This window comes from Littorina saxatilis, linkage group LG6, assembly GCF_037325665.1.
Source record: "Littorina saxatilis isolate snail1 linkage group LG6, US_GU_Lsax_2.0, whole genome shotgun sequence".
Classification (NCBI taxonomy): domain Eukaryota; kingdom Metazoa; phylum Mollusca; class Gastropoda; order Littorinimorpha; family Littorinidae; genus Littorina; species Littorina saxatilis.
Window position 1 is genome coordinate 36,007,522 of NC_090250.1, and position 21,400 is coordinate 36,028,921.

Below are 21,400 nucleotides of genomic sequence, written 5' to 3' on the forward strand. Positions count from 1 at the left end.
ATCACACATATATATACGAGGACTTCACAAATTGACATTTTTATTAAAAATGGTGCAATCTGACACAAGTCTGAGCACATATATACGAGGACTTCACAAATTGACATTTTTATTAAAAATGGTGCAATCTGACACAAGTCTGAGCACATATATACGAGGACTTCACAAATTGACATTTTTTTAATGCGCAAATTTGCGGATGAGTGGGAGCCCTAAATAGTCTACCCAGTTTTCTGTTAATTGAAGATGTAGGCATGTTTGCGCTTCTCTCTCTCTCTCTGTTAACATCTCTCTCTCTCCCTGTCTCTGTTAGCAACAGTGTTCCGTGTCACTATTATTAACTTCATATTTTCTGACATCATTGTATCTTTCTTTTTCCCAACATCTTCAACTTTCCCTTCAGCAAACTTGGTCATTTTAAACTCAAACACAAAGCATTTTAACCAAAAACTTCGATAAAACATGATTTTCATAACACTCAGCAACCAATAAACAGGGCAGTCACATGACCTTCCCAAAGTTCCAATATGCACAACATTTTGGATTTTCAGGTATGTTTCACTAACAACCAAGCTCTCACCTTTTTCTCAAAGGAGCCCTTCTCCCTGACTGGGCTCCCTGACCTTGACCCTGCCCTTGACCCCGACCTTGACAAGGACTTGGTCAAGACCACAGAAGGCTCTCCTCGGATCATCTTCTGCAGCATGTCCGTCTGCTGTTTGTAGTAGTCGCGCTCCTCCTCAATGCCGCGAATGAACGCGTCCAGCTTGCTCGGGATCTTCCCCTTTTTGACCACAGGTCCATTCTTTCTTTTTAACCTTTCAATTTCTAGCACAAGTTCTTTCTCTGCAAGAAAAAGATAGAGTGGAATATGATTTAGTGTGGATTTCAAAAGAAAAACTTTGCAAATAAACAATAGACAAATTGTGGAGATATCCCTCGCTAGTGACTGGCCTATAATGTCACATGGGAAAGCTTGCCTCTTCTTCTGCGTTCGTGGGCTGAAACTCCCACGTACACTCGTGGTTTTTTTTGCACGAGTGGAATTTTACGTGTATGACCGTGTTTTACCCCGCCATTTAGGCAGCCATACTCCTTTTTTCGGAGGAAGCATGCTGGGTATTTTCGTGTTTCTATAACCCACCGAACTCTGACATGGATTACAGGATCTTTTTTGTGCGCACTTGGTCTTGTGCTTGCGTGTACACACGGGACACCAAGGAGAGTCTGCACACAAAGTTGACTCTGAGAAATAAATCTCTCGCCAAACGTGGGAACGAACTCACGCTGACAGCGGCCAACTGGATACAAATCCAGCGCGCTACCGACTGAGCTACATCCCTGCCCTGGAAAGCTTGCCTCAATAAAAGCAAGACCACTGACTCTTTCACTACCCATACCATTCTGACAAGAGTTACGTGTATTTCCGAACATCGTCTATTATGAGAAACCAGTTCACAATAAAACTGTCTGATGTTCATGAATTATTTATCTATTGATACCAACTATGGTGTGCTTATTGTGTTGATCAACTCTGCAGGGTCAGCATAATCAGAAAACATCTCTCAACATATCTGCTGTAAGTCCGTCTTGCCAAACATAAACAATTAATGCATGTCTCCCTACAAATACAGAAACCTCACATAAACAATCTTAACCCCCCCCCCCTCCACACACACACTTTCTTTCATACAGAATTTAATTAATCCACAACAAAACAAATAAAAAATTGAAACAAATAGAGATGCTAGGAGTACTGACCATTGGCAGTGAGTTTGTTGGTTCGCTGAGTCAGTCGCTTCTTATCTTCCTGCAGCCTGTCTAACAGCTCTTCTAACTTCACGTTGTCCGCTTCCCGAAGTTCTAGCCGGGCCTTCAGGTCCGTGTAGTCTTTGGATACCCTTGCGTTTTCCTGTTTAGGACAGCATATTATGCATCAGGTAAAAAATGACAATATAAAAAAATATAAATAAATGAAAAACAAATGAAAACAAGAAGGGCAGAAGCCCAAATTAACAACTGATTTCTCAATCTTCTAGAAAGCATCAGATTTTCTTGTAGCTATACTCAAATGACTAACTTCAAATGAAAATCTACACAAACATCAAAAGCGTAAAAAAACTTTGAAAAAAATTACATTTAACAAAGTGATGGATAAAACTACTCTCAAATTCTGAGATAGTCTACATTTCAAAAGCTCATAGACAAGAAAACATCTGCACTAAGACAAAGACTGACAATTACCTGATAACCATACCTGTCTCACTATAATTAGTGTACAAAACAATCCCTGAATTCAGTATTCTTTTTATCCCCAAACACTATGAACTTAACAGTGAAACCTAAGTCTTTCAGGACAGAAGACATCTTCACACCATACTTACGGCTCTAAGTTGAGCGACCGCACTATCTAAGTCCTCCAGTTCGTGCCTGGATTTTTCAAGCTCATCCTGAGACATCCAAAATGAACACAGATAGACTATCATCATTTGTACACCCTCCATGTTCTACCCATATGCAATTTAACTACATACTGGTATGTAGCACCATCAGAAGTCATGAATTTTATGCCTACAACAAAATAAAGTGTATTACATGTATAAACTGTCATCTGAGTTCCTTCGTGAACAAGAAGGGCAAAGCCCATACGACTCACATGCTTTACACATTTTTCCTACCAAAATACATGTGACCTTGACCCAAGGTCAAGGTCATCCAAGGTCATGCAACACAAAGCTGTTAATTCAAGACATAGGAAGTACAATGGTGCTTATTGGCTCTTTCTACCATGAGATATGGTCACTTTTAGTGGTTCACTACCTTATTTTGGTCACATTTTATAAGGGTCAAAGTGACCTTGACCTTGATCATATGTGACCAAATGTGTCTCATGATGAAAGCATAACATGTGCCCCACATAATTTTTAAGTTTGAAACAGTTATCTTCCATAGTTCAGGGTCAAGGTCACTTCAAAATATGTATACAATCCAACTTTGAAGAGCTCCTGTGACCTTGACCTTGAAGCAAGGTAAACCAAACTGGTATCAAAAGATGGGGCTTACTTTGCCCTATATATCATATATAGGTGAGGTATTGAATCTCAAAAACTTCAGAGAAAATGGGAAAAATGTGAAAAATAGCTGGTTTTTAGGCAACATTTATGGCCCCTGCGACCTTGACCTTGAAGCAAGGTCAAGATGCTATGTATGTTTTTTGGGGCCTTGTCATCATACACCATCTTGCCAAATTTGGTACTAATAGACTGAATAGTGTCCAAGAAATATCCAACGTTAAAGTTTTCCAGACGGACGTCCGGACGGACGGACGGACGACTCGGGTGAGTACATAGACTCACTTTTGCTTCGCATGTGAGTCAAAAATGCAACAAAGGTTGTACATACTGTATCACAAAACAAGCAGTGTGATATTATTTTAAATAAGAAGACACTAAAAAGAAATCTAAAATCACATATGAAATTCATTCAAAAGAGAGTAGTATGTTGTGAAACTCTTACTAAGATCAGAAATTCGGAAGCTAAGGCTAAACATAACACTAAAGCTAGAAGCCTAAAACTAAAATAGTGTACATTTTATGCACAAAGATTTGCTGTCAACAAGAGTAATCACATGTAATTACATGTATGTAATAATTCAAAGCCGAGAGCAATATCCTACAACTATGTAGTTGATGTACAGTTAAGATTTATTTTTTTAGATACCTACAACCTAGTCTGCCACTGTCAAAGGTTGACTTTCTAGAAAACCAAATAAACATGTTAGTGAGATTTAGAAGCCTGAGAGTCTCTCATTTATAAAGCACATGTTCACTGGAATACATCTGCACTGCTCAGAATGAGCTGAAACAAGCATTATCATTGCACATCATCTGCCTAAAAAGGAACACTAGAAGTTCTCCTACCCGTAAATCTAAAAATTCAGGTAAGAAAATGCTATCCAACTTCTAAGCAAGGCCTGCGAAGACTCAAAAGATAAATCCATACAACTCACACCAGCGGATGCTGAACGTTTCTGATTGTTTGATGGTACCTGTAATGTAGGACGACCCCTCTGGTAAGTCAACACCTCCACATAAAGTTCATATGGTCCTGTCCCTTGATCTATTAACTTAACAAAAGTACAGTCCCTGCCAAGAGAGGCCACCTGAAGTGTAGGGACACCTCTGGCTGGTCCTAAGGCCAGTAATGGTGTCCTCTCTCATGAAAAGTATTGTATTTCTGACGCCACTCTAAAGCGCTGGCCCTGCTACATTTTGATTTCAGCTGAAACGAAGATGCTGCAGCAGACCTTACTGATTTGGGGGATTGAAATACTCTTTATATTAAAAATAGAAAGGAGTTAAAGGTTAAAGGTAGTCCCATAACCAATAATAATGGGTGGTCATATATAGGGAAGTAAAATGACGCGGATACTCTCGGAACAACATTATGAGGGTGTAGTTTACTTGAGACATTATTACACCCCCGGTATAGGGGTGTGTATAGGTTTCACTCGATGTGTTTGTTTGTTTGTGTGTTTGTTTGTGTGTTTGTTTGTGTTCGCAAGTAGATCTCAAGAATGAACGGACCGATCGTCACCAAACTTGGTGAACAGGTTCTATACATTCCTGAGACGGTCCTTACAAAAATTGGGACCAGTCAAACACACGCTTAGGGAGTTATTGGTGGATTTTGGTTTTTTGGGGGGATCAACTACGGCATAACTCTTCCTTATCTTCTCCATGTTTTCAGCGTTTACCTCCCATCCTTCGTATGGTGCACTGTAGTATGAGGGGGGGCATCTTCGGATATTCCCGGCGTTCTGTTACTATTTTTAGAAGGTCACCGCAGTGTCCAGAACGTAAATTGGACCCGTAAATTATCCTCACTGTAAAAGTGCAAAGGTCGAATCAATTTATAGCCACGCGAAAAATACACTCTCATCTATCTCTATATATTTATACAATAGATATACATATATATATACGGCTTCTCTGTGTGTGTGTGTTTGAGTGTGTCTGTAGAAAACACCTGTGTATTGCACAGTTCTGTTTGTGATGTGGTACCTAGGGCGTCGTCGACAAGTATGGGACTCGACATGATATGATCAGGAATGGCATTATGGCCCCTGAATCATGTTCGTGCTGTTCCCATTCCACGAGTCTGGAAGGGACCGAAGCTTGACGGGTCCATGGTTCGAAGCCGGCGTACAGTGCGCCACTCAAGCCGGGTATTCGGCTCTACTTGCTACCCGGCGAAGCGGCAGATACACCCCGGACAAAATCTGGTCGATGAGATATTTCAATACCTGCTTTCAGCGCGCAGCGCAAACCGTTTTTTTTTTCGGGATCTTTTGTTTTCTGTATGCGGTCAGTAGGTGTTATAGAAAGAGTTATATTGATTTGTCTTTTTCTCCGCCTGTCTCTTTGTCCACTCAATCAACTTATTTTAACCACACTTGTTAGCAGTGCCTTCTCAGTTGGTGGCAGTGAGAATGGTAAGGACGGGGGTGTTTTTCCTACCTCGGAGGAATTTCTTGTTAATGAAAATTGTATTAATTGTACATATAGTGTTGTTGTTTGATTGAACTTGAAAAGCGCTTCAAGCTGTGGGAAAGCCCTATATAAATGTTCCATTAATATTATAATTAGTGCCCATCTCCTCTCCCTTGCTGCCTTAATTCACTTTGCCAGATCCTGGAAAGGTCCAGGTACCCATTTTCACCTGGGTGGACTGGAAAGCACTCGAAAAAGTGTTCAGACAGGGGTGGATGAACACAGTGGTACCCCCCTAACAATCCCACTAAAAGTGTTCAGACAGGGGTGAATGAACACAGTGGTACCCCCCCTAACAACCCCACTAAAAGTGTTCAGGCAAGGGCGAATGAACACAGTGGTACCCCCCTAACAACCCCTCTAAAAGTGTTCAGACAGGGGTGAATGAACACAGTGGTACCCCCCTAACAATCCCACTAAAAGTGTTCAGACAAGGGTGAATGAACACAGTGGTACCCCCCCCTAACAACCCCTCTAAAAGTGTTCAGACAGGGGTGAATGAACACAGTGGTACCCCCCCTAACAACCCCTCTAAAAGTGTTCAGACAGGGGTGAATGAACACAGTGGTAACCCACCTAACAACCCCTCTAAAAGTGTTCAGACAAGGGTGAATGAACACAGTGGTACCCCCCTAACAACCCCTCTAAAAGTGTTCAGACAGGGGTGAATGAACACAGTGGTACCCCCCCTAACAATCCCACTAAAAGTGTTCAGACAAGGGTGAATGAACACTGTGGTACCCCCCTAACAACTCCACTAAAAGTGTTCAGACAAGGGTGAATGAACACAGTGGTAACCTCCCTAACGACCCCTCTAAAAGTGTTCAGACAGGGGTGAATGAACACAGTGGTACCCCCCCTAACAACCCCTCTAAAAGTGTTCAGACAGGGGTGAATGAACACAGTGGTATCCTCCCTAACGACCCCTCTAAACGTGTTCAGACAGGGGTGGATGAACACAGTGGTACCCCCCCTAACGACCCCTCTAAAAGTGTTCAGACAGGGGTGGATGAACACAGTGGTACCCCCCTAACAACCCCTCTAAAAGTGTTCAGACAGGGGTGAATGAACACAGTGGTACCCCCCCTAACAACCCCTCTAAAAGTGTTCAGACAGGGGTGAATGAACACAGTGGTACCCCCCTAACGACCCCTCTAAAAGTGTTCAGACAGGGGTGGTTGAACACAGTGGTACCCCCCTATAAACCCCTCTAAAAGTGTTCAGACAAGGGGGGATGAACACAGTGGTACCCCCCTAACGACCCCTCCAAAAGTGTTCAGACAAGGGTGAATGAACACAGCAGTACCCCCCCTAACGACCCCTCTAAAAGTGTTCAGACAGGGGTGGATGAACACAGTGGTACCCCCCTAACAACCCCTCTAAAAGTGTTCAGACCAGGGTGAATGAACACAGTAGTACCCCCCTAACGACCCCTCTAAAAGTGTTCAGACAAGGGTGGATGAACATAGTGGTACCCCCCTGACGACCCCTCTAAAAGTGTTCAGACAGGGGTGAATGAACACAGTGGTAACCTCCCTAACGACCCCTCTAAAAGTGTTCAGACAAGGGTGAATGAACACAGTGGTAACCTCCCTAACGACCCCTCTAAACGTGTTCAGACAAGGGTGGATGAACATAGTGGTACCCCCCTGACGACCCCTCTAAACGTGTTCAGACAGGGGTGAATGAACACAGTGGTACCCCCCTAACGACCCCTCTACTTTATGGCTCATATGCTGTTGAAATGCAATACAATATAATACAATACAATAATACTTTATGATCTCAATGAAATGCTATTACAATTCCAAAACCTGCCCACCTTAGCCTCTCCCATCTCCCTATCGGCCGCTCGGACGACCAGATTCTTGTCGGTCTGCAGCTGGTGGGCCACACGGTCGACATCCTTGAGTTCAAACTCCAATTCCCGGAGGCGGGCTTGAGCCTTGGTGTATTTTGCCTCCGACAAATCAGCCTCAGCTTGAGAGTCAGCGAGTTTCCTTTCGAGCTCCCTGTTCTTTTGTTGCAAGAAATCCACCTGCACAGAATGGAGTTGTTGTTTCTGATATGTTTTGTTGTTTGTTTCAAAGGAAATATTGTACACACAAAAAAAACAAGTACCAAACATAACAAAAGTACACGACACAGGAAAATGTTAATTTTTGTAGAGGGTATACTTTTTAAAATTTTGTTTGTTTGTTAAAAACCAAACGCTTCAATAATTCAGCCATTAAATACTGAGTCTACACAACATTATTCATGGCAGAAATGTAGGACTCTAATTTTCAGAAATCTTAACCCACTGCAGCGATCACTTCCTGTACACTTCACTCCACATTCTACTCAGTCACTTCACATAAAGTTGTAAAATCCCACATGTCACAACTTGGTAAGATTTACCTCTCTCCACCACATGGGACAATATTATCCTATCAGTAGATTACATCGAGAATCATGCTCTATGGGCAATAAATTTCTGATGACTGCACTTCATGTGGAAACATGGGGTGTGAAAACTTGCAATGAACACTGGCAATACATTCTCTTTACCATGTCAAGGGTACAAGAATATTGATAGGTTTATACTGGGATGTTCCTTTTATGGTATTCACTGAATCCTTAATCTTCCTTGAGTTTTCCTTCGTTTTTTGTTTCTCAACCAAATTCTGATGGGACATAGCTGAATGTGCCAAGCACGAAGTAGGCAGGGGAGCAACCCCCACCCCCCCCCCCCCCCCCTGACCTCTACCCCACCCCATCTCAAATCAAACAATGACATCATAACGTGATGAGGTCACTGACTTATTTGGGCGGGGATGTAGCTCAGTCGGTAGCGCGCTGGATTTGTATCCAGTTGGCCGCTGTCAGCGTGAGTTCGTCCCCACGTTCGGCGAGAGATTTATTTCTTAGAGTCAACTTTGTGTGCAGACTCTCCTCGGTGTCAGAACACCCCCGTGTGTACACGCAAGCACAAGACCAAGTGCGCACGAAAAAGATCCTGTTATCCATGGGTTATAGAAACACGAAAATACCCAGCATGCTTCCTCCGAAAACGGCGTATGGCTGCCTAAATGGCGGGGTAAAAAACGCTCATACACGTAAACTTCCACTCGTGCAAAAAACACGAGTGTACGTGGGAGTTTCAGCCCACGAACGCAGAAGAAGAAGAAGACTGAATTATTTTCTTGATAGCTCAGTGGATATTTGCAGTAGTGATAAATCATCTCCACCTAACATTTTCATGCATTTAGCTAAAGTTTGATGAAAACATGCCATCTAAGAAAACTCCAACATGAAGTTTCTTATCTACGCACAGCCAGCCTAACACTGCTCATTACTAAGACTCTCCTGATTGCTCAGGCAAGACAAAAGCTGTACATAAGATGCAAATCAGAGCACTTTTTTTTAAGCAGTGTCTAGCTTCAACAGTCTCAGAAATCCTTAAATTCACGTTAAAATGGGAGCCCTGGATAAAGCAAAGAATGGTAATGAAAGAAGCCTTGGTGCTGTACCTGGATGTTGAGGTGAGAAATCATCCTCTCGTTGGAGCGGTTCTTGGCGTCCAGGCCTATGACGTCTGATGGTCGCCCCCCGTCCAGCATTGAAGTCAGACGCTCTATCTCCTCATCCCGCCCTTCAACCTGCAGCATAGAATACAAACACTCCAGTGAAAAACTACTTCACACACTACTTCATTTTGAAAACAGGGTACTTCCCCCAAAAGTGGTGTATGCAGACCTGTTTATCTAATTGGAACAGTTGGTGTATTTTCCACAGAGACTTAGTGTATATTCAAAATAGTGAGTGTATTTTCTTACAAGGAAGAGGTGCTTGTTATTCATGTGACAGGCGTAAAACTGTTAGCAGTGAAATTCCAATACAACGTACGTCGCACTGATGATAAAACTGCAAGAATATGACACTGGAAATCGTCGTACTTTCTTATCAACCAGCGTATTTATCGTATTCTTGGAAACTTGGCGTACAAAATACGGCGAGTAAACAGGTCTGTGTATGGGTACCTAAATGGCGGGTTAAAAATGGTAATTCACATAAAAACCCACTTGTGCAAAAAACACGAGTGCACATGGGAGTTTGAGCCCATAAATGCAGAAGAAAAAGAAGAAAACAGGTTACTAAAAAAGAGAAAGGAAGGCAAGACAAGAAGGAGACATACAGCACAACACTTCTTCATTTGTAAAGGCTAACAGTAACAATAGCAAGCACTTTATTGTTACATATATATATTTTCATAAACAGAACAGCACAGTATCATAATGCTGAGACATTTTCAAACATCTTCCACCTTAAAATTACCAATGTCAATAGTCTGTGTACATAGCGAGAGAGAGAGAGAGAGAGAGAGAGAGAGAGAGAGAGAGAGAGAGTGTGTGTGTGTGTGTGTGCGTGTGCGTGTGTGTGTGAGAGAGAGTCTCAGAGAGAGAGAGAGAGAGAGTCTCAGAGAGAGAGAGAGAGAGAGAGAGTGTGTGTGTGAGAGAGAGAGTGAAACAAAGTGAGTGAGGAGAGGAGGTGGGGGAGAGATAGGAGTTAAGTGATTGTAAAATTGTATTTGACAAGCTGGTTTCTCTTTCATACAAAGTTCTCTATTTGTCTGAGGGCATTCCCTGACAAATCTTACCCCAGGTTTAAATACCTTCAGGCTATACATTTTTAAAATTGTGTCTCCAGTAGTAATACCAACACAGGCACCAAACCAGATTAGAAGTGGCAGAGATTATACATGAAAACAGCAGATCAACAGGTGTATGTGTGAGGTAGATTCAACCCTTTATCTGGCATTCTGTGCATTCCCTTTTTTGGGGATTTCATGCACATGATCTGTACTTGTAATGCAGATAATCAAACACCAAAACAACTGAGTACCGACACACAAAACGACACAAAACGACACAAAACGACACACCACACACTCAGTCACACACACACATACACACACACACCAAACACACACACACATACACACACGCTCGCATGTACACACACACACACACAAACACACGCAAGCGCGCACACACACACACACACACACACACACACACACACATTCGCATGTACTGTACACACACACAGTGACACACTCCCTCTGTCTCTCACTCCCTCTCTTTTTACATTTACATGTAGTCAAGTTTTGACTAAATGTTTTAACATAGAGTGTGGAATCGAGACGAGGGTCGTGGTGTATGTGTGTCTGTCTGTCTGTGTGTGTGTGTAGAGCGATTCAGACTAAACTACTGGGCCGATCTTTATGAAATTTGACATGAAAGTTCCTGGGTATGATATCCCCGGACGTTTTTTTCATTTTTTCGATAAATACCTTTGATGACGTCATATTCGGCTTTTTGTAAAAGTTGAGGCGGCACTGTCACACCCTCATTTTTCAATCAAATTGATTGAAATTTTGGCAAAGCAATCTTCGACGAAGCCCGGGGTTTGGTATTGCATTTCAGCTTGGTGGCTTAAAAACTAATGAGTGAGTTTGGTCATTAAAAATCGGAAACTTGTAATTAAAACTATTTTTTTATTAAACGATCCAAAAACAATTTCATCTTATTTTTCGTCATTTTTTGATTCCAAAAACATATACATATGTTATATTCGGATTAAAAACAAGCTCTGAAAATTAAAAATATAAAAATTATGATCAAAATTAAATTTCCGAAATCGTTTTAAAAACTATTTCATCTTATTCCTTGTCGGTTCCTGATTCCAAAAACATGTAGATATGATATGTTTCGATTAAAAACACGCTCAGAAAGTTAAAACGAAGAGAGGTACAGTAAAGCGTGCTATGAAGCACAGCGCAATCGCTACCGCGCCAAACAGGCTCGTCACTTTCACTGCCTTTTGCACTAGCGGCGGACTACGTTCAGTTTCATTCTGTGAGTTCCACAGCTTGACTAAATGTAGTAATTTCGCCTTACGCGACTTGTTTGGAATTAAAAACAACAACTTTCAAAGCTAAAAGCATGGACTTACAGCATCAACTTTCTCTTAAGTCAGAGTAAGAAAACTGCCCACTGCCCACAGAATCACACCATCTGCAAGGTAACGGAACAGAACAGAATGATAAGACAAGGGGAGAGAGGCAAGCCTGAACACGACCGAACCTCTCCCCCGGACCGACACAACACTACACCCTAGCTCCAACCATCCGGTAGTGATCGATTTTCTCTCTCTCTCTCGCTTGCCACAGAGTTGGTGTTCGCGCGCTTGGCCTTAACACAAACGAGTTGACTATCAATCAGACTGGCCTTCCTATCAGTCCCGGGATCGCACCTACACAGTGGAACTCCACTATTAAGAACACCCCCCATCCCAACCCTAACACCCCCCCCCCCCCCCCCCCGTTTGAAACCCTCCCACCCTCTCCCCGCCACCTTCTCAAACCACTGCCAATAAAGATCTTGCCGTTTATGATTTTTCTTCTTATTGTTCATCATCTCTGTAAATGTACCTTCATTTTCAGACTTCCTCTCTGCCAAGGCCTAACTTTCTCAGAGTTCTTGGGGTTCTAAAAGGGAAGTACTATACTGTAGTATCAATCAGTCACCCCGAGGGTTTTCTTATCAATTTCAGGGATCGCACCTATATCGCATTCACTCACATATTTGTGACCCTCCACGACGGAATGAGTCGCATGTCACCTTTGCATGATTTTCATATTTTTACATTTTCTTAAAGAGTTTTTTATGCTCTATCCAGTGGTGAAAACCGTTTAAGAAAAGAGCAAAAACTGTTTGAGTTATAACCCTGTGACTAAGGTGACCCTCACACTGTTACCAGACACTCCCCGGACTAGCGCAGAACCGCGCGAGGTGACACGCGACTCATTTCGTGGTGGAGGGTCACAATTTTACCCTGGCTTTCCTATCAGTTCAGGAATCGCACCTTTGTGTTGTATTCACACAGAGTCAAATTCCAGTCTGTCAAGAGCTGACGTCTACAATCCAGGGTTTCTCTCTAAAGGGCTGTAGTATGTTCCGTGCTTGCTTGCTTGCAAACTTGTAATGTTCATTTAAAAGGCTGTGATAAAAGAACTGGTATGAATATGACTTGTGTGCGTGACTCAAGTAGGTCTTTCTGTGCGGTAATGTACACAATACACGACATATTCTGCTGTTCAAAACATTTTTCGGGAAGGACAATGCGGTGTTGTGTTGTGTTGTGTTGTGTTGTGTTGTGTTGTGTTGTGTTGTGTTGTGTTGTGTTGTGTTGTGTTGTGTTGTGTTGTGTTGTGTGGGGTAATTTTAGAATGTATGGAAATCACTGCTGTTGATAAGTGGAAAGGGGGCTTAGCAAGGCACGGAAGCACGGAGGTAAGGATAAACACTGAATAACATATACAGGCATGTACACACATACATGTAAATATACAAACACATATACATGCAAACCTACGCGCAGGATGATGGACAGAAAGCCATATTACAGGTGTAAAGTATTTAAAGACAAAAAACAAGATACACAGGTCAGAACTTCAGAACGGGTAAAGCTTGGGAGGGGCATTATTTCATTTACTACGCACGCACTCACACACACACACACACACTCACACACACACACACACATTCCCAAAAAATGGGTTAACATCACCACCATTTTGTAGCCTTATGACACCTCTCCACTCACCTCCAGCACCCCTCACCCGAGCCCAGACTACCACCCCCACCATCACAACCCACCCAAACTAACACGAACTCGCACTCCTTCAAGCCAGGATTTTATTGTCTACAGTATCTGCCTCAGAAGACAAAGAGCCGAAAAGTCACAACTGCCGCACAAGTTCCGGAGCGTCTGTAGTTTGTACACAAGTGACCTCGCCAATGCGTTTAATCGTCACAATGAAACGTCCTGATACTATCAACGCTCTCCGGGTTCCTACCCGCTCTTCTGAGCACCGTTGTTCTCCCCTCAAAGTTGTTGGAAATCACAAGGTTTATTTGTTCTTCTACAAAAGGCACTTGAGTAAATGTCTAAGAGAACGGTATTCGCAATTCTCGAAGGAGAAATAAGAACGGTAATAAAATCAGCAAAGAATGGCAATTATATAAGCATCCTTTGGTTGGTTAATAAAGAAGTTCAACAGGCTGTAAAAAAAAAATCCGGAATAAAGCCACACAACAAAATAAAAAGGCACTAAACGATGTTCGGGGAGTATAAGATCCGTTTTTAAATCCAGGAACCAACATACAAAAACACACTGCACTAATAAATTAATAGGTGTACAGAAAATAGTCTGCATGGCCCCCCCCCCCCCCCCCTTCTATTGTCAAAAATGAAGAAAGCAAAGTGTGAGCGAATGCTTTTTTGATGTTTCTGCTTTGGAGAACAAAGATTTCAGATTGGTCGAATTTCTTTGTCCCCAACTTCTCCTAACCACGGATGAGCGGTTCTCAATTTATCTTTTCTACCCCCTTCCAGTTCCCTCCCCCCACTCCCTCCCATCTTCCTCATCAACCACCAACAGTCAAAATCCGAGGGTAATTAGGAAATTGTTGATTAGGTCATGTTACCAATAGTATTGTATTTGGGTTGGTCTTGTTCATCTTTGTGTTGCGCGAATGTTACCTAATGCCTCAGTGACATTGACGTCCTGAAGTTCTGGACGCACAAGCCAAAGCTTGAACCGAAAACACTCGCAGACTCGTTTGCTTGTCACGGCTGAGTCGGGCAGTGCTCAACTGGGTTTTGGAGTCTGGCGCGAGTCATTCGCGAGTCTGGTGTGAGTCACTGGGGCTTAGCTAAACCCCCGTAACACTTGCAAACAAAAGGACAAAAAGTATTCATAAGTAGTAGAACTGAATAACTAATTTCCTTCGTGATTCGCTTTCTTTATTGTTTTGAGTGTCTTCGAGGAACACCTGAGTTGTACATGTATTGGTGTTTGGTCGCCGACGTGTGCATAAATCGTCCATAATGTTTATTCCTGACGCGAGGCTTGGGAATTTCGCTGGATTAGGAGAAACTGGTTCTACAAACAGTGCGTGCCGGAGTGAAATAGGCCAGGCTAATGACCGTACTGTACACACACGTTCGATATCAATCTATCATCGAAGTCATCCAGTTTGCTTTACAAGCAAGGTCACACAGTGAAGATAAGTACATGTACAGACAAACGCCATTAAAGCCACGGTGACTGACTATCAATCTCACTCGAAACATTATTGCTGTGTCAGGTTTCCGACCAGGCAAGACGAAAGACAGAATCTAAATCCGGGCATGATCAGAAACACTGATGGTATCGAAAAAATACACACAGTTCCTAATTCCGGCTCGCATGCAGTCGCAGACATATGGTCACAAAAGCGACTGTCGTCATAAAACCACTAACATAATTTCAACATGTTCAAACTTGTTGGATAGCTGTTGATGCAGTTGAAAGCCATAGCTACAAAAAATGTTAACAATTATTTAGTCAACCCAATAGGCTGATTTGATAACCAAAAGAGGGATTGTGCAACTTCAAACGTTTTATTTCTCGACATGACTAACACAAAAGGGATGAAAAATAGTTATAACTTCCCTAAATGCCTTCTATGGTTTCCTCGAAAATGTTTCGATTTGCAAGGGGTACAGTGAAAGCTCTACAGCCCTGTATTAATTGCCTGAATGACCTGGGTTCATGCAGGTCAAATAGAGTTGCGAGGGAGAAAAACTCTCCTCGTCTGATGAAGCTGTGAACTTTTGAGCAAAGACAGCTCAGTTTGTAGCAAATTGAAAAACAAGGATACAATGAAGACGAAGAGCAGGAAGAAGAAGAAAAAAAGGGGGAGGGGAGGGGGCATGGGAGCCAGTGCAGAGAGAGAGAGAGAGAGAGAGAGAGAGAGAGAGAGAGAGACAGAGAGAGAGAGAGACAGAGAGAGAGAGAGACAGAGAGAGAGAGAGACAGAGAGAGAGAGAGAGCTCCACCCAACCAACCAGAGAGAGATTCGCATCATAAACCCATAACAATAGAATTTTCCCGAAACCTTCCATAAAACAATGAAACGATTTTGTACGGTCCATGAACCCGGATCAAAGAGCGTTCCTGTTTGAACTCGCTGCTTCCATCAATCATTCAAAATCTCATCCCAGGTGATTTTTGTCGACACGGTGGCTTAGCTCAGTAAATAATGCAAGGTGGAGCTTTCGATACCCATCAGAAATGCTAACAAAGCGTCCGTTGACCACCCTCCATTACCGGTACGGCGCGAGACGGTGAAACCGATCACCGGAATACAGGCACATGGAACAAAACCTGCCATGATATTACCACAGATATGGCATGTAAATTAAATGTTATAATGTGCTTCGAAACGTTTCGACAGTTTTCAGCTATCGCCGGTTTTAAACTAAGAAAGAACAAAACTGAATCGGTCCCGAATAGGCAAATTACATGTCGGTTGAAAGGACATGGAAAACCAACGAACAACCAACCAACTATCGCTGGTTTATCGTTGTCTACCTATACCCGTGTGACTTGGAATAATAGGCCGTGAAAGGTAAATATGCGCCGAAATGGCTGCAATCTACTGGCCGTATAAAATTTCATCTCACACGGCATCACTGCAGAGCGCCTAGAACTGTACCCACGGAATATGCGCGATATAAGACTCATTGATTGATTGATTGATTGATTAGTTTTACAATAGTCGATTAATCGGCACGGGTCACCCATTGGTATTTTGATTTTAGTAAACGAGCTCTCTCTCTCTCTCTTTTTCTCTCTCTCCCTCTCTCATTATCTGAGAAACCAAAAAGTAGTGTTGAAAGAGGAAAGACATGGAGACGTTACATCATGAAAACTACAGTAAAACAATATGGCCTTGGCCTTAAAACAGTAACGATTTTGATGTGTATCACTAAGCTGCTGAGGTGTTATCTACTCTTACGCCAAGCAGTTTCCTTTCGTCACTTTAGAAGGAGAATCGAAAAATAAAATCCATAACAATTTGAAAAACAACATAGCATATGGTCATTATGTCCCGAACAAAATATTTTTTTTTAAAGACTACATTCTAAGTCTTCAAAACCCAAATTTCCCCAAAATAAAAAATAAATATTTCCCTTCACTTCATACGCCTGTGTTCCCAATCCTAATAGATTTTCGCTGCTACATCCCCGGTCTGTGTGTGTCCTCCGTGTTCGTGGGACGAGGACAAAATGTTGCGGATTATCAGGATACGATCTCTGATCAATAATTGACAGAGACCTTGGAAAGAGCTAAGAGGGGGAGAAAACAAGATCATAGCAGGGAGGGAGAGAGGGAGGGAGAGAGAGAGAGAGGGGGGAGGGAGAGAGAGAGAGGGAGAGAGAGAGAGAGGGGGAGGGAGAGAGGGAGGGAGAGAGGGATACGAGAGCTTGAGAGAAAGAGATTGAGCGGGCATGTGAAAGAGACTCTGAGTGTGTGTGTGTGTGTGTGTGTGTGCGCGCGCGTGCGTATCTGTGTAAGGGAAAGGAGATAGGGGCAGAGAGAGAATCAGAACCCAGATGGGAGGGGTGGGGAATGTCCATGAAGGAACAGAACACAATCAGAAAGAAAGAAAAAAAGAAGATACCCCAACAGTTCATACCCTACTGTCGCTGCCTTACTTCTCTTTTAAATTTAATGTTTCGTTGGGGAGAACACAACCCACCCATACCCCACCCAAAATAAAACAACATAAAACGCCCACACATCTTCCTAGCTGAACTTTCCCGAAAGAAATTACTCTATAATTGTGCATACTCTGCATTCATTTTACATGCATGGAAGCATCGTCAGAATTGAATGACTACTAAAATCGTGAAATAAGACCGCACTCTTGGATATCCACCTTGGATTGCCACCATTCACCCACAGACATACATACATACATACAAATATAAACATACACAAAAACTGTATCTTTTTCTCTCTCTCTCTACTTCTCTCTCTTTCTCTCTCTCTCTCTCTACTTCTCTCTCTTTCTCTCTCACACACACACACACCTCTCTAATCAGAGAGGAGAACAGTCTCACACACAGCCCAAGACAGGCACAAACGTGTTTTCTCCACAGCCCACACACCCCAAATTTAATCAACTCCAACAACTTGAACAAGCAGTTCGAACAGTGGGGCCACACAGAGACAGAGAGAACGCACAGACGTGTGAAGGGCTGTGTGTGTGTTTCCACAGCGGTGAAAATCGAGACAGCTGATAATACCCAACATGCGGACCTCTTACGAATAGCTCAAAGATACAGCGGAACCCTGTATAAACGACAACACTTGATGTTGAAAGAGCGAACGATATAATGTTCACCCTGCTCTGTACTGGGTACCATTTATGCTTAGATCCATAAATTACATAGTGACATAACAGGACTTGTGCCAAAGAGAAATCAATGATCTGTCAGATAACTGTTCAATAACTGCCCCCCCCCCCCCCCCCCAAAAAAAAAAAGCCTGCAAAGGTGGATATGCTCATTTCCCAAAACAGCATTCACTATAACTTTCGTCAGTACCAATGCAGCTTTTATTTTTGTACTCAGATAATGAAACTTAGCCTATGCTTGCAAGTTTACAATTCTCAAGACTTTGACCTAGTTGATCAATCAGTAAAAACGGCAAAAGCTCACATTACCTCTGGTGATTTTCTATTCTCTCTCTCTCTCTCTCCCCTCTCTCTCTCTCTCTCTCTCTCTCTCTCTCTCTATTTCTCTCTCTATCTCTCTTTCTCTCTATCTCTCTCATCTCTCTCTCTCTCTCTCTCTCTCTCTCTCTCTCTCTCTCTCTCTCTCTCTACCCCCCCTCTCTCTCTCTGACCAAAGTGAAAATTAAAGTTTTCAGATTCTACAACAAACACGAAGTCAAATTTGTTTCAAGAGGTAAAACATGAGTTTAAAGTGTCCTTGTTGTAGTGCGCGTACGCGTGTGTGTATGAGAGTGAGAGTGAGAGTGAGAGTGTGAGTGTGTGTGTGTGTGTGTGTGTGAGTGTGCATGCGCGCGCGTGTTAGTGTTTGAGACGGAGAGATAGAGAGAGAGAGAGAGAGAGAGAGAGAGAGAGAGAGAGAGAGAAAGAAAAAGGGAGAGAGAGAAAAAGAGAGAGAGTGTGTGTGTGTGTGTGTGTGTGTGTGTGTGTGTGTGTGTGTGCGTGCGTGCGTGCGTGCGTGTGTGTGTGTGTGTGTGTGCGTGTGTGTGTTTGTGCGTGAGAGAATGTACGTATGTGTGAGACAGAGACAAATAATGAATCAGCAGGTGGCTCTGTCCCGTTAGCCTGTCCGCGGTGTAGTGTGTTCGTGTGCTGTAGTCGCCGGCTTTCCCGCCGCAGTAAGGGGTCTCGGGGGAGCAAGCTCGGACACGCCGGGTGTGTGTCGCGGCCAGGCGGGGACAACAGTGCTATTATACACACACGACTCCGTGTCCTAATCCCTGCTTCTGCCCTTCTGCCGCGCGACACACTTCCTTCGTCCATTCCAGTTCTATGCACAGACACTGACCACATACAAACATACACACTTTTCGCGACGAACGGGACAAACTTTTAGCCTGTGAAACAATCCTGCGGGAATAATGATCAGGAAACCGATCGAACTTACCTGGTGCTTTCCGGAGTTCGTGTCTCAGTCTCGGTGTGGGTAAATGTGTGTTTCTGGGACTAAAAAGGCTGACAGGGAAGGGGAGACAATTCTGAGTGCCAGACTTTAAAGCAGGCATAAACTTGCAATCTGCGTTCCGAAGCACAGCCACTATATGCTATTTTACACAATATTCACGCGGAAGTTTCACAAAGTTGTGAATGGTAATGGATCATCAAACAAACCTGTTGCAAAATGTAGACAGCATTACGCGGAACGAGCAAGAAGTGAGAGGGAAAAGCGTATACAAGCACACAACACTGACCTTTCTTAAAAGCAGGCAACCACACACTCCCTCACACACAATCCCAGATCGGTCACAGTCGCCTGTATTTTGTGTTCCCAAATTCTTCGTCTTCCATTTCTGTCCTGATCCTTTCTGTGACAGACTTCAGCCCCGCCCCGAATCTACCCTTCAACCAATCAAAAAAGCTTGACCTTTGCACTATGACTATCAATCAGCCCGTCGTCAGGGGCTTGGCTTCTTTAGCGACCGAGGCGCACACGTGTTCGTACAATAGCACGCACGGAACAGATACTGAGATAGGTATAGTGCTAGCAGCCCGCCCGTTGAAAACCCGCCTGCCTTGTGAAAGTTCCCCATGATAATGCCTCTTTGAAAGTGGCACCACAAAAGCAAACACGGCATATACAAGAGCTATTCGTACGAGTAGGAAAGCAGATAAAAACGCCTTTGCCTTTTCAGGCCGACTTCATTTGCAAGCATTTAATCAGAGGGTCTTTTATTCTGCCCGTCGAAGCCTTTGACCCTGACCAAAATTGGCAGCGAAAATTGGAAACTGTATCAAATTCTTGAACTGCTGTACAACAAAAAATGATTATTGAACATAGGGGTTTCGAGGACAGCAACAAAGTACAAGGGTAAAACTCACATTCTCTCTCCCCCCCTCCCCCCTCCCTCCCTTGTACATACATATAGTGTTTGTTGCAATAAACCTTTGCCTTCTCCCGCGTGCGTGCGTGCGTGCGTGTGTGTGTGTGGGAGTGTGTGCGTGTGTGAGTGTGCGTGTGTGTGTGTGTGTGTGAAATGTATAGAATAGATACAAATCATGACACTTCACTTATATGCGTTTGTAAAATGTCTTGTTTCTGCCAGAGTATGAGATATCATAGATCACAGTCAGTAACAGCTGTGTCTACATACCTCCATCATTTCCCAAAATATTGCAAAATGTAACAACTACCTAGTTAAAATCGCCACGAATTGTGTCTCCTCCAAAAAAAACCAAGTCGCGTTAGGCGAAATTACTACATTTAGTCAAGCTGTGGAACTCACAGAATGAAACTGAACGCACTGCATTTTTGCACCAAGGCCGCATACTCGTATTTTCGTCAGTCCACCGCTCGTGGCAAAGGCTGTGAAATCGACAATTAAAGCCAGAATAGTGCGGTAATGGTCGCGCTGAGCGGGATAGCACGCTTTTCTGTACCTCTCTTCGTTTTAAATTTCTGAGCGTGTTTTTAATCCAAACATATCATATCTATATGTTTTTGGAATCAGGAACCGACACGAAATAAGATGAAATTGTTTTTAAATCGAGTTCGCACATTTTATTTTAATCATCATTTTTATATATTTAATTTTCATAGCTTGTTTTTAATCCAAATATAACATATGTATATGTTTTTGAAATTAGAAAATGATGAAGAATAAGATGAAGTTAATTTTGGATCGTTTTGTAAAAAAATAATTTTAATTACAATTTTCAGAATTTTAATGACCAAAGTCATTAATTAATTTGTAAGCCTCCAAGCTGAAATGCAATACCAAAGTCCGGCCTTCGTCGAAGATTGCTTGGCCAAAATATCAATCAATGTTATTAAAAAATGAGAGTGTGACAGTGCCCCCTCAACTTTTACAAACAGCCGGATATGACGTCATCAAATACATTTATCCCAAAAAAACAAAACATCTGGGGATATCATTCCCATGAACTCTCATGTCAAATTTCATAAAGATCGGTCCAGTAGTTTAGTCTGAATCGCTCTACACACAAACACGCAGAGACACACACAGACACAAACACACACACATACACCACGACCCTCGTCTCGATTCCCCCTCTATGTTAAAACATTAGTCAAAACTTGACTAAATGTAAAAACTCCATACACACAAACATGCACGTGGCCCCCCTCTCCCTGGCGTAAATTGGAAGAATTCTAAATAGCATTAGTGTGTGCAACTTTCCAACACATTCCCCTAGATTTATCCCACCCACCTCCCT

At 42.8% G+C, this 21,400-nt stretch overlaps 1 protein-coding gene across 8 annotated transcripts in view; it reads right to left on the minus strand.

The window, feature by feature from the left end:
- LOC138969121 (centrosomal protein of 135 kDa-like) overlaps positions 1 to 21,400 on the minus strand; it is a 55,402-nt gene that overhangs the window by 22,260 nt on the left and 11,742 nt on the right. For 2 of the 8 annotated variants that reach the window (XM_070341833.1, XM_070341830.1), the window contains exons 5-10: positions 9,065 to 9,193; positions 7,375 to 7,590; positions 4,010 to 4,048; positions 2,385 to 2,450; positions 1,762 to 1,912; positions 581 to 846 (exon numbers count right to left, since the gene is read on the minus strand). In XM_070341833.1, the coding sequence (XP_070197934.1) occupies positions 581 to 846; positions 1,762 to 1,912; positions 2,385 to 2,450; positions 4,010 to 4,048; positions 7,375 to 7,590; positions 9,065 to 9,193 (867 nt within the window). Of the gene's footprint in view, positions 1 to 580; positions 847 to 1,761; positions 1,913 to 2,384; positions 2,451 to 4,009; positions 4,049 to 7,374; positions 7,591 to 9,064; positions 9,194 to 11,549; positions 11,688 to 19,112; positions 19,252 to 19,336; positions 19,397 to 19,416; positions 19,555 to 21,400 lie in introns of those variants that run through there. The other 6 variants (XM_070341834.1, XM_070341837.1, XM_070341835.1 and 3 more) reach the window with 6 other exon arrangements.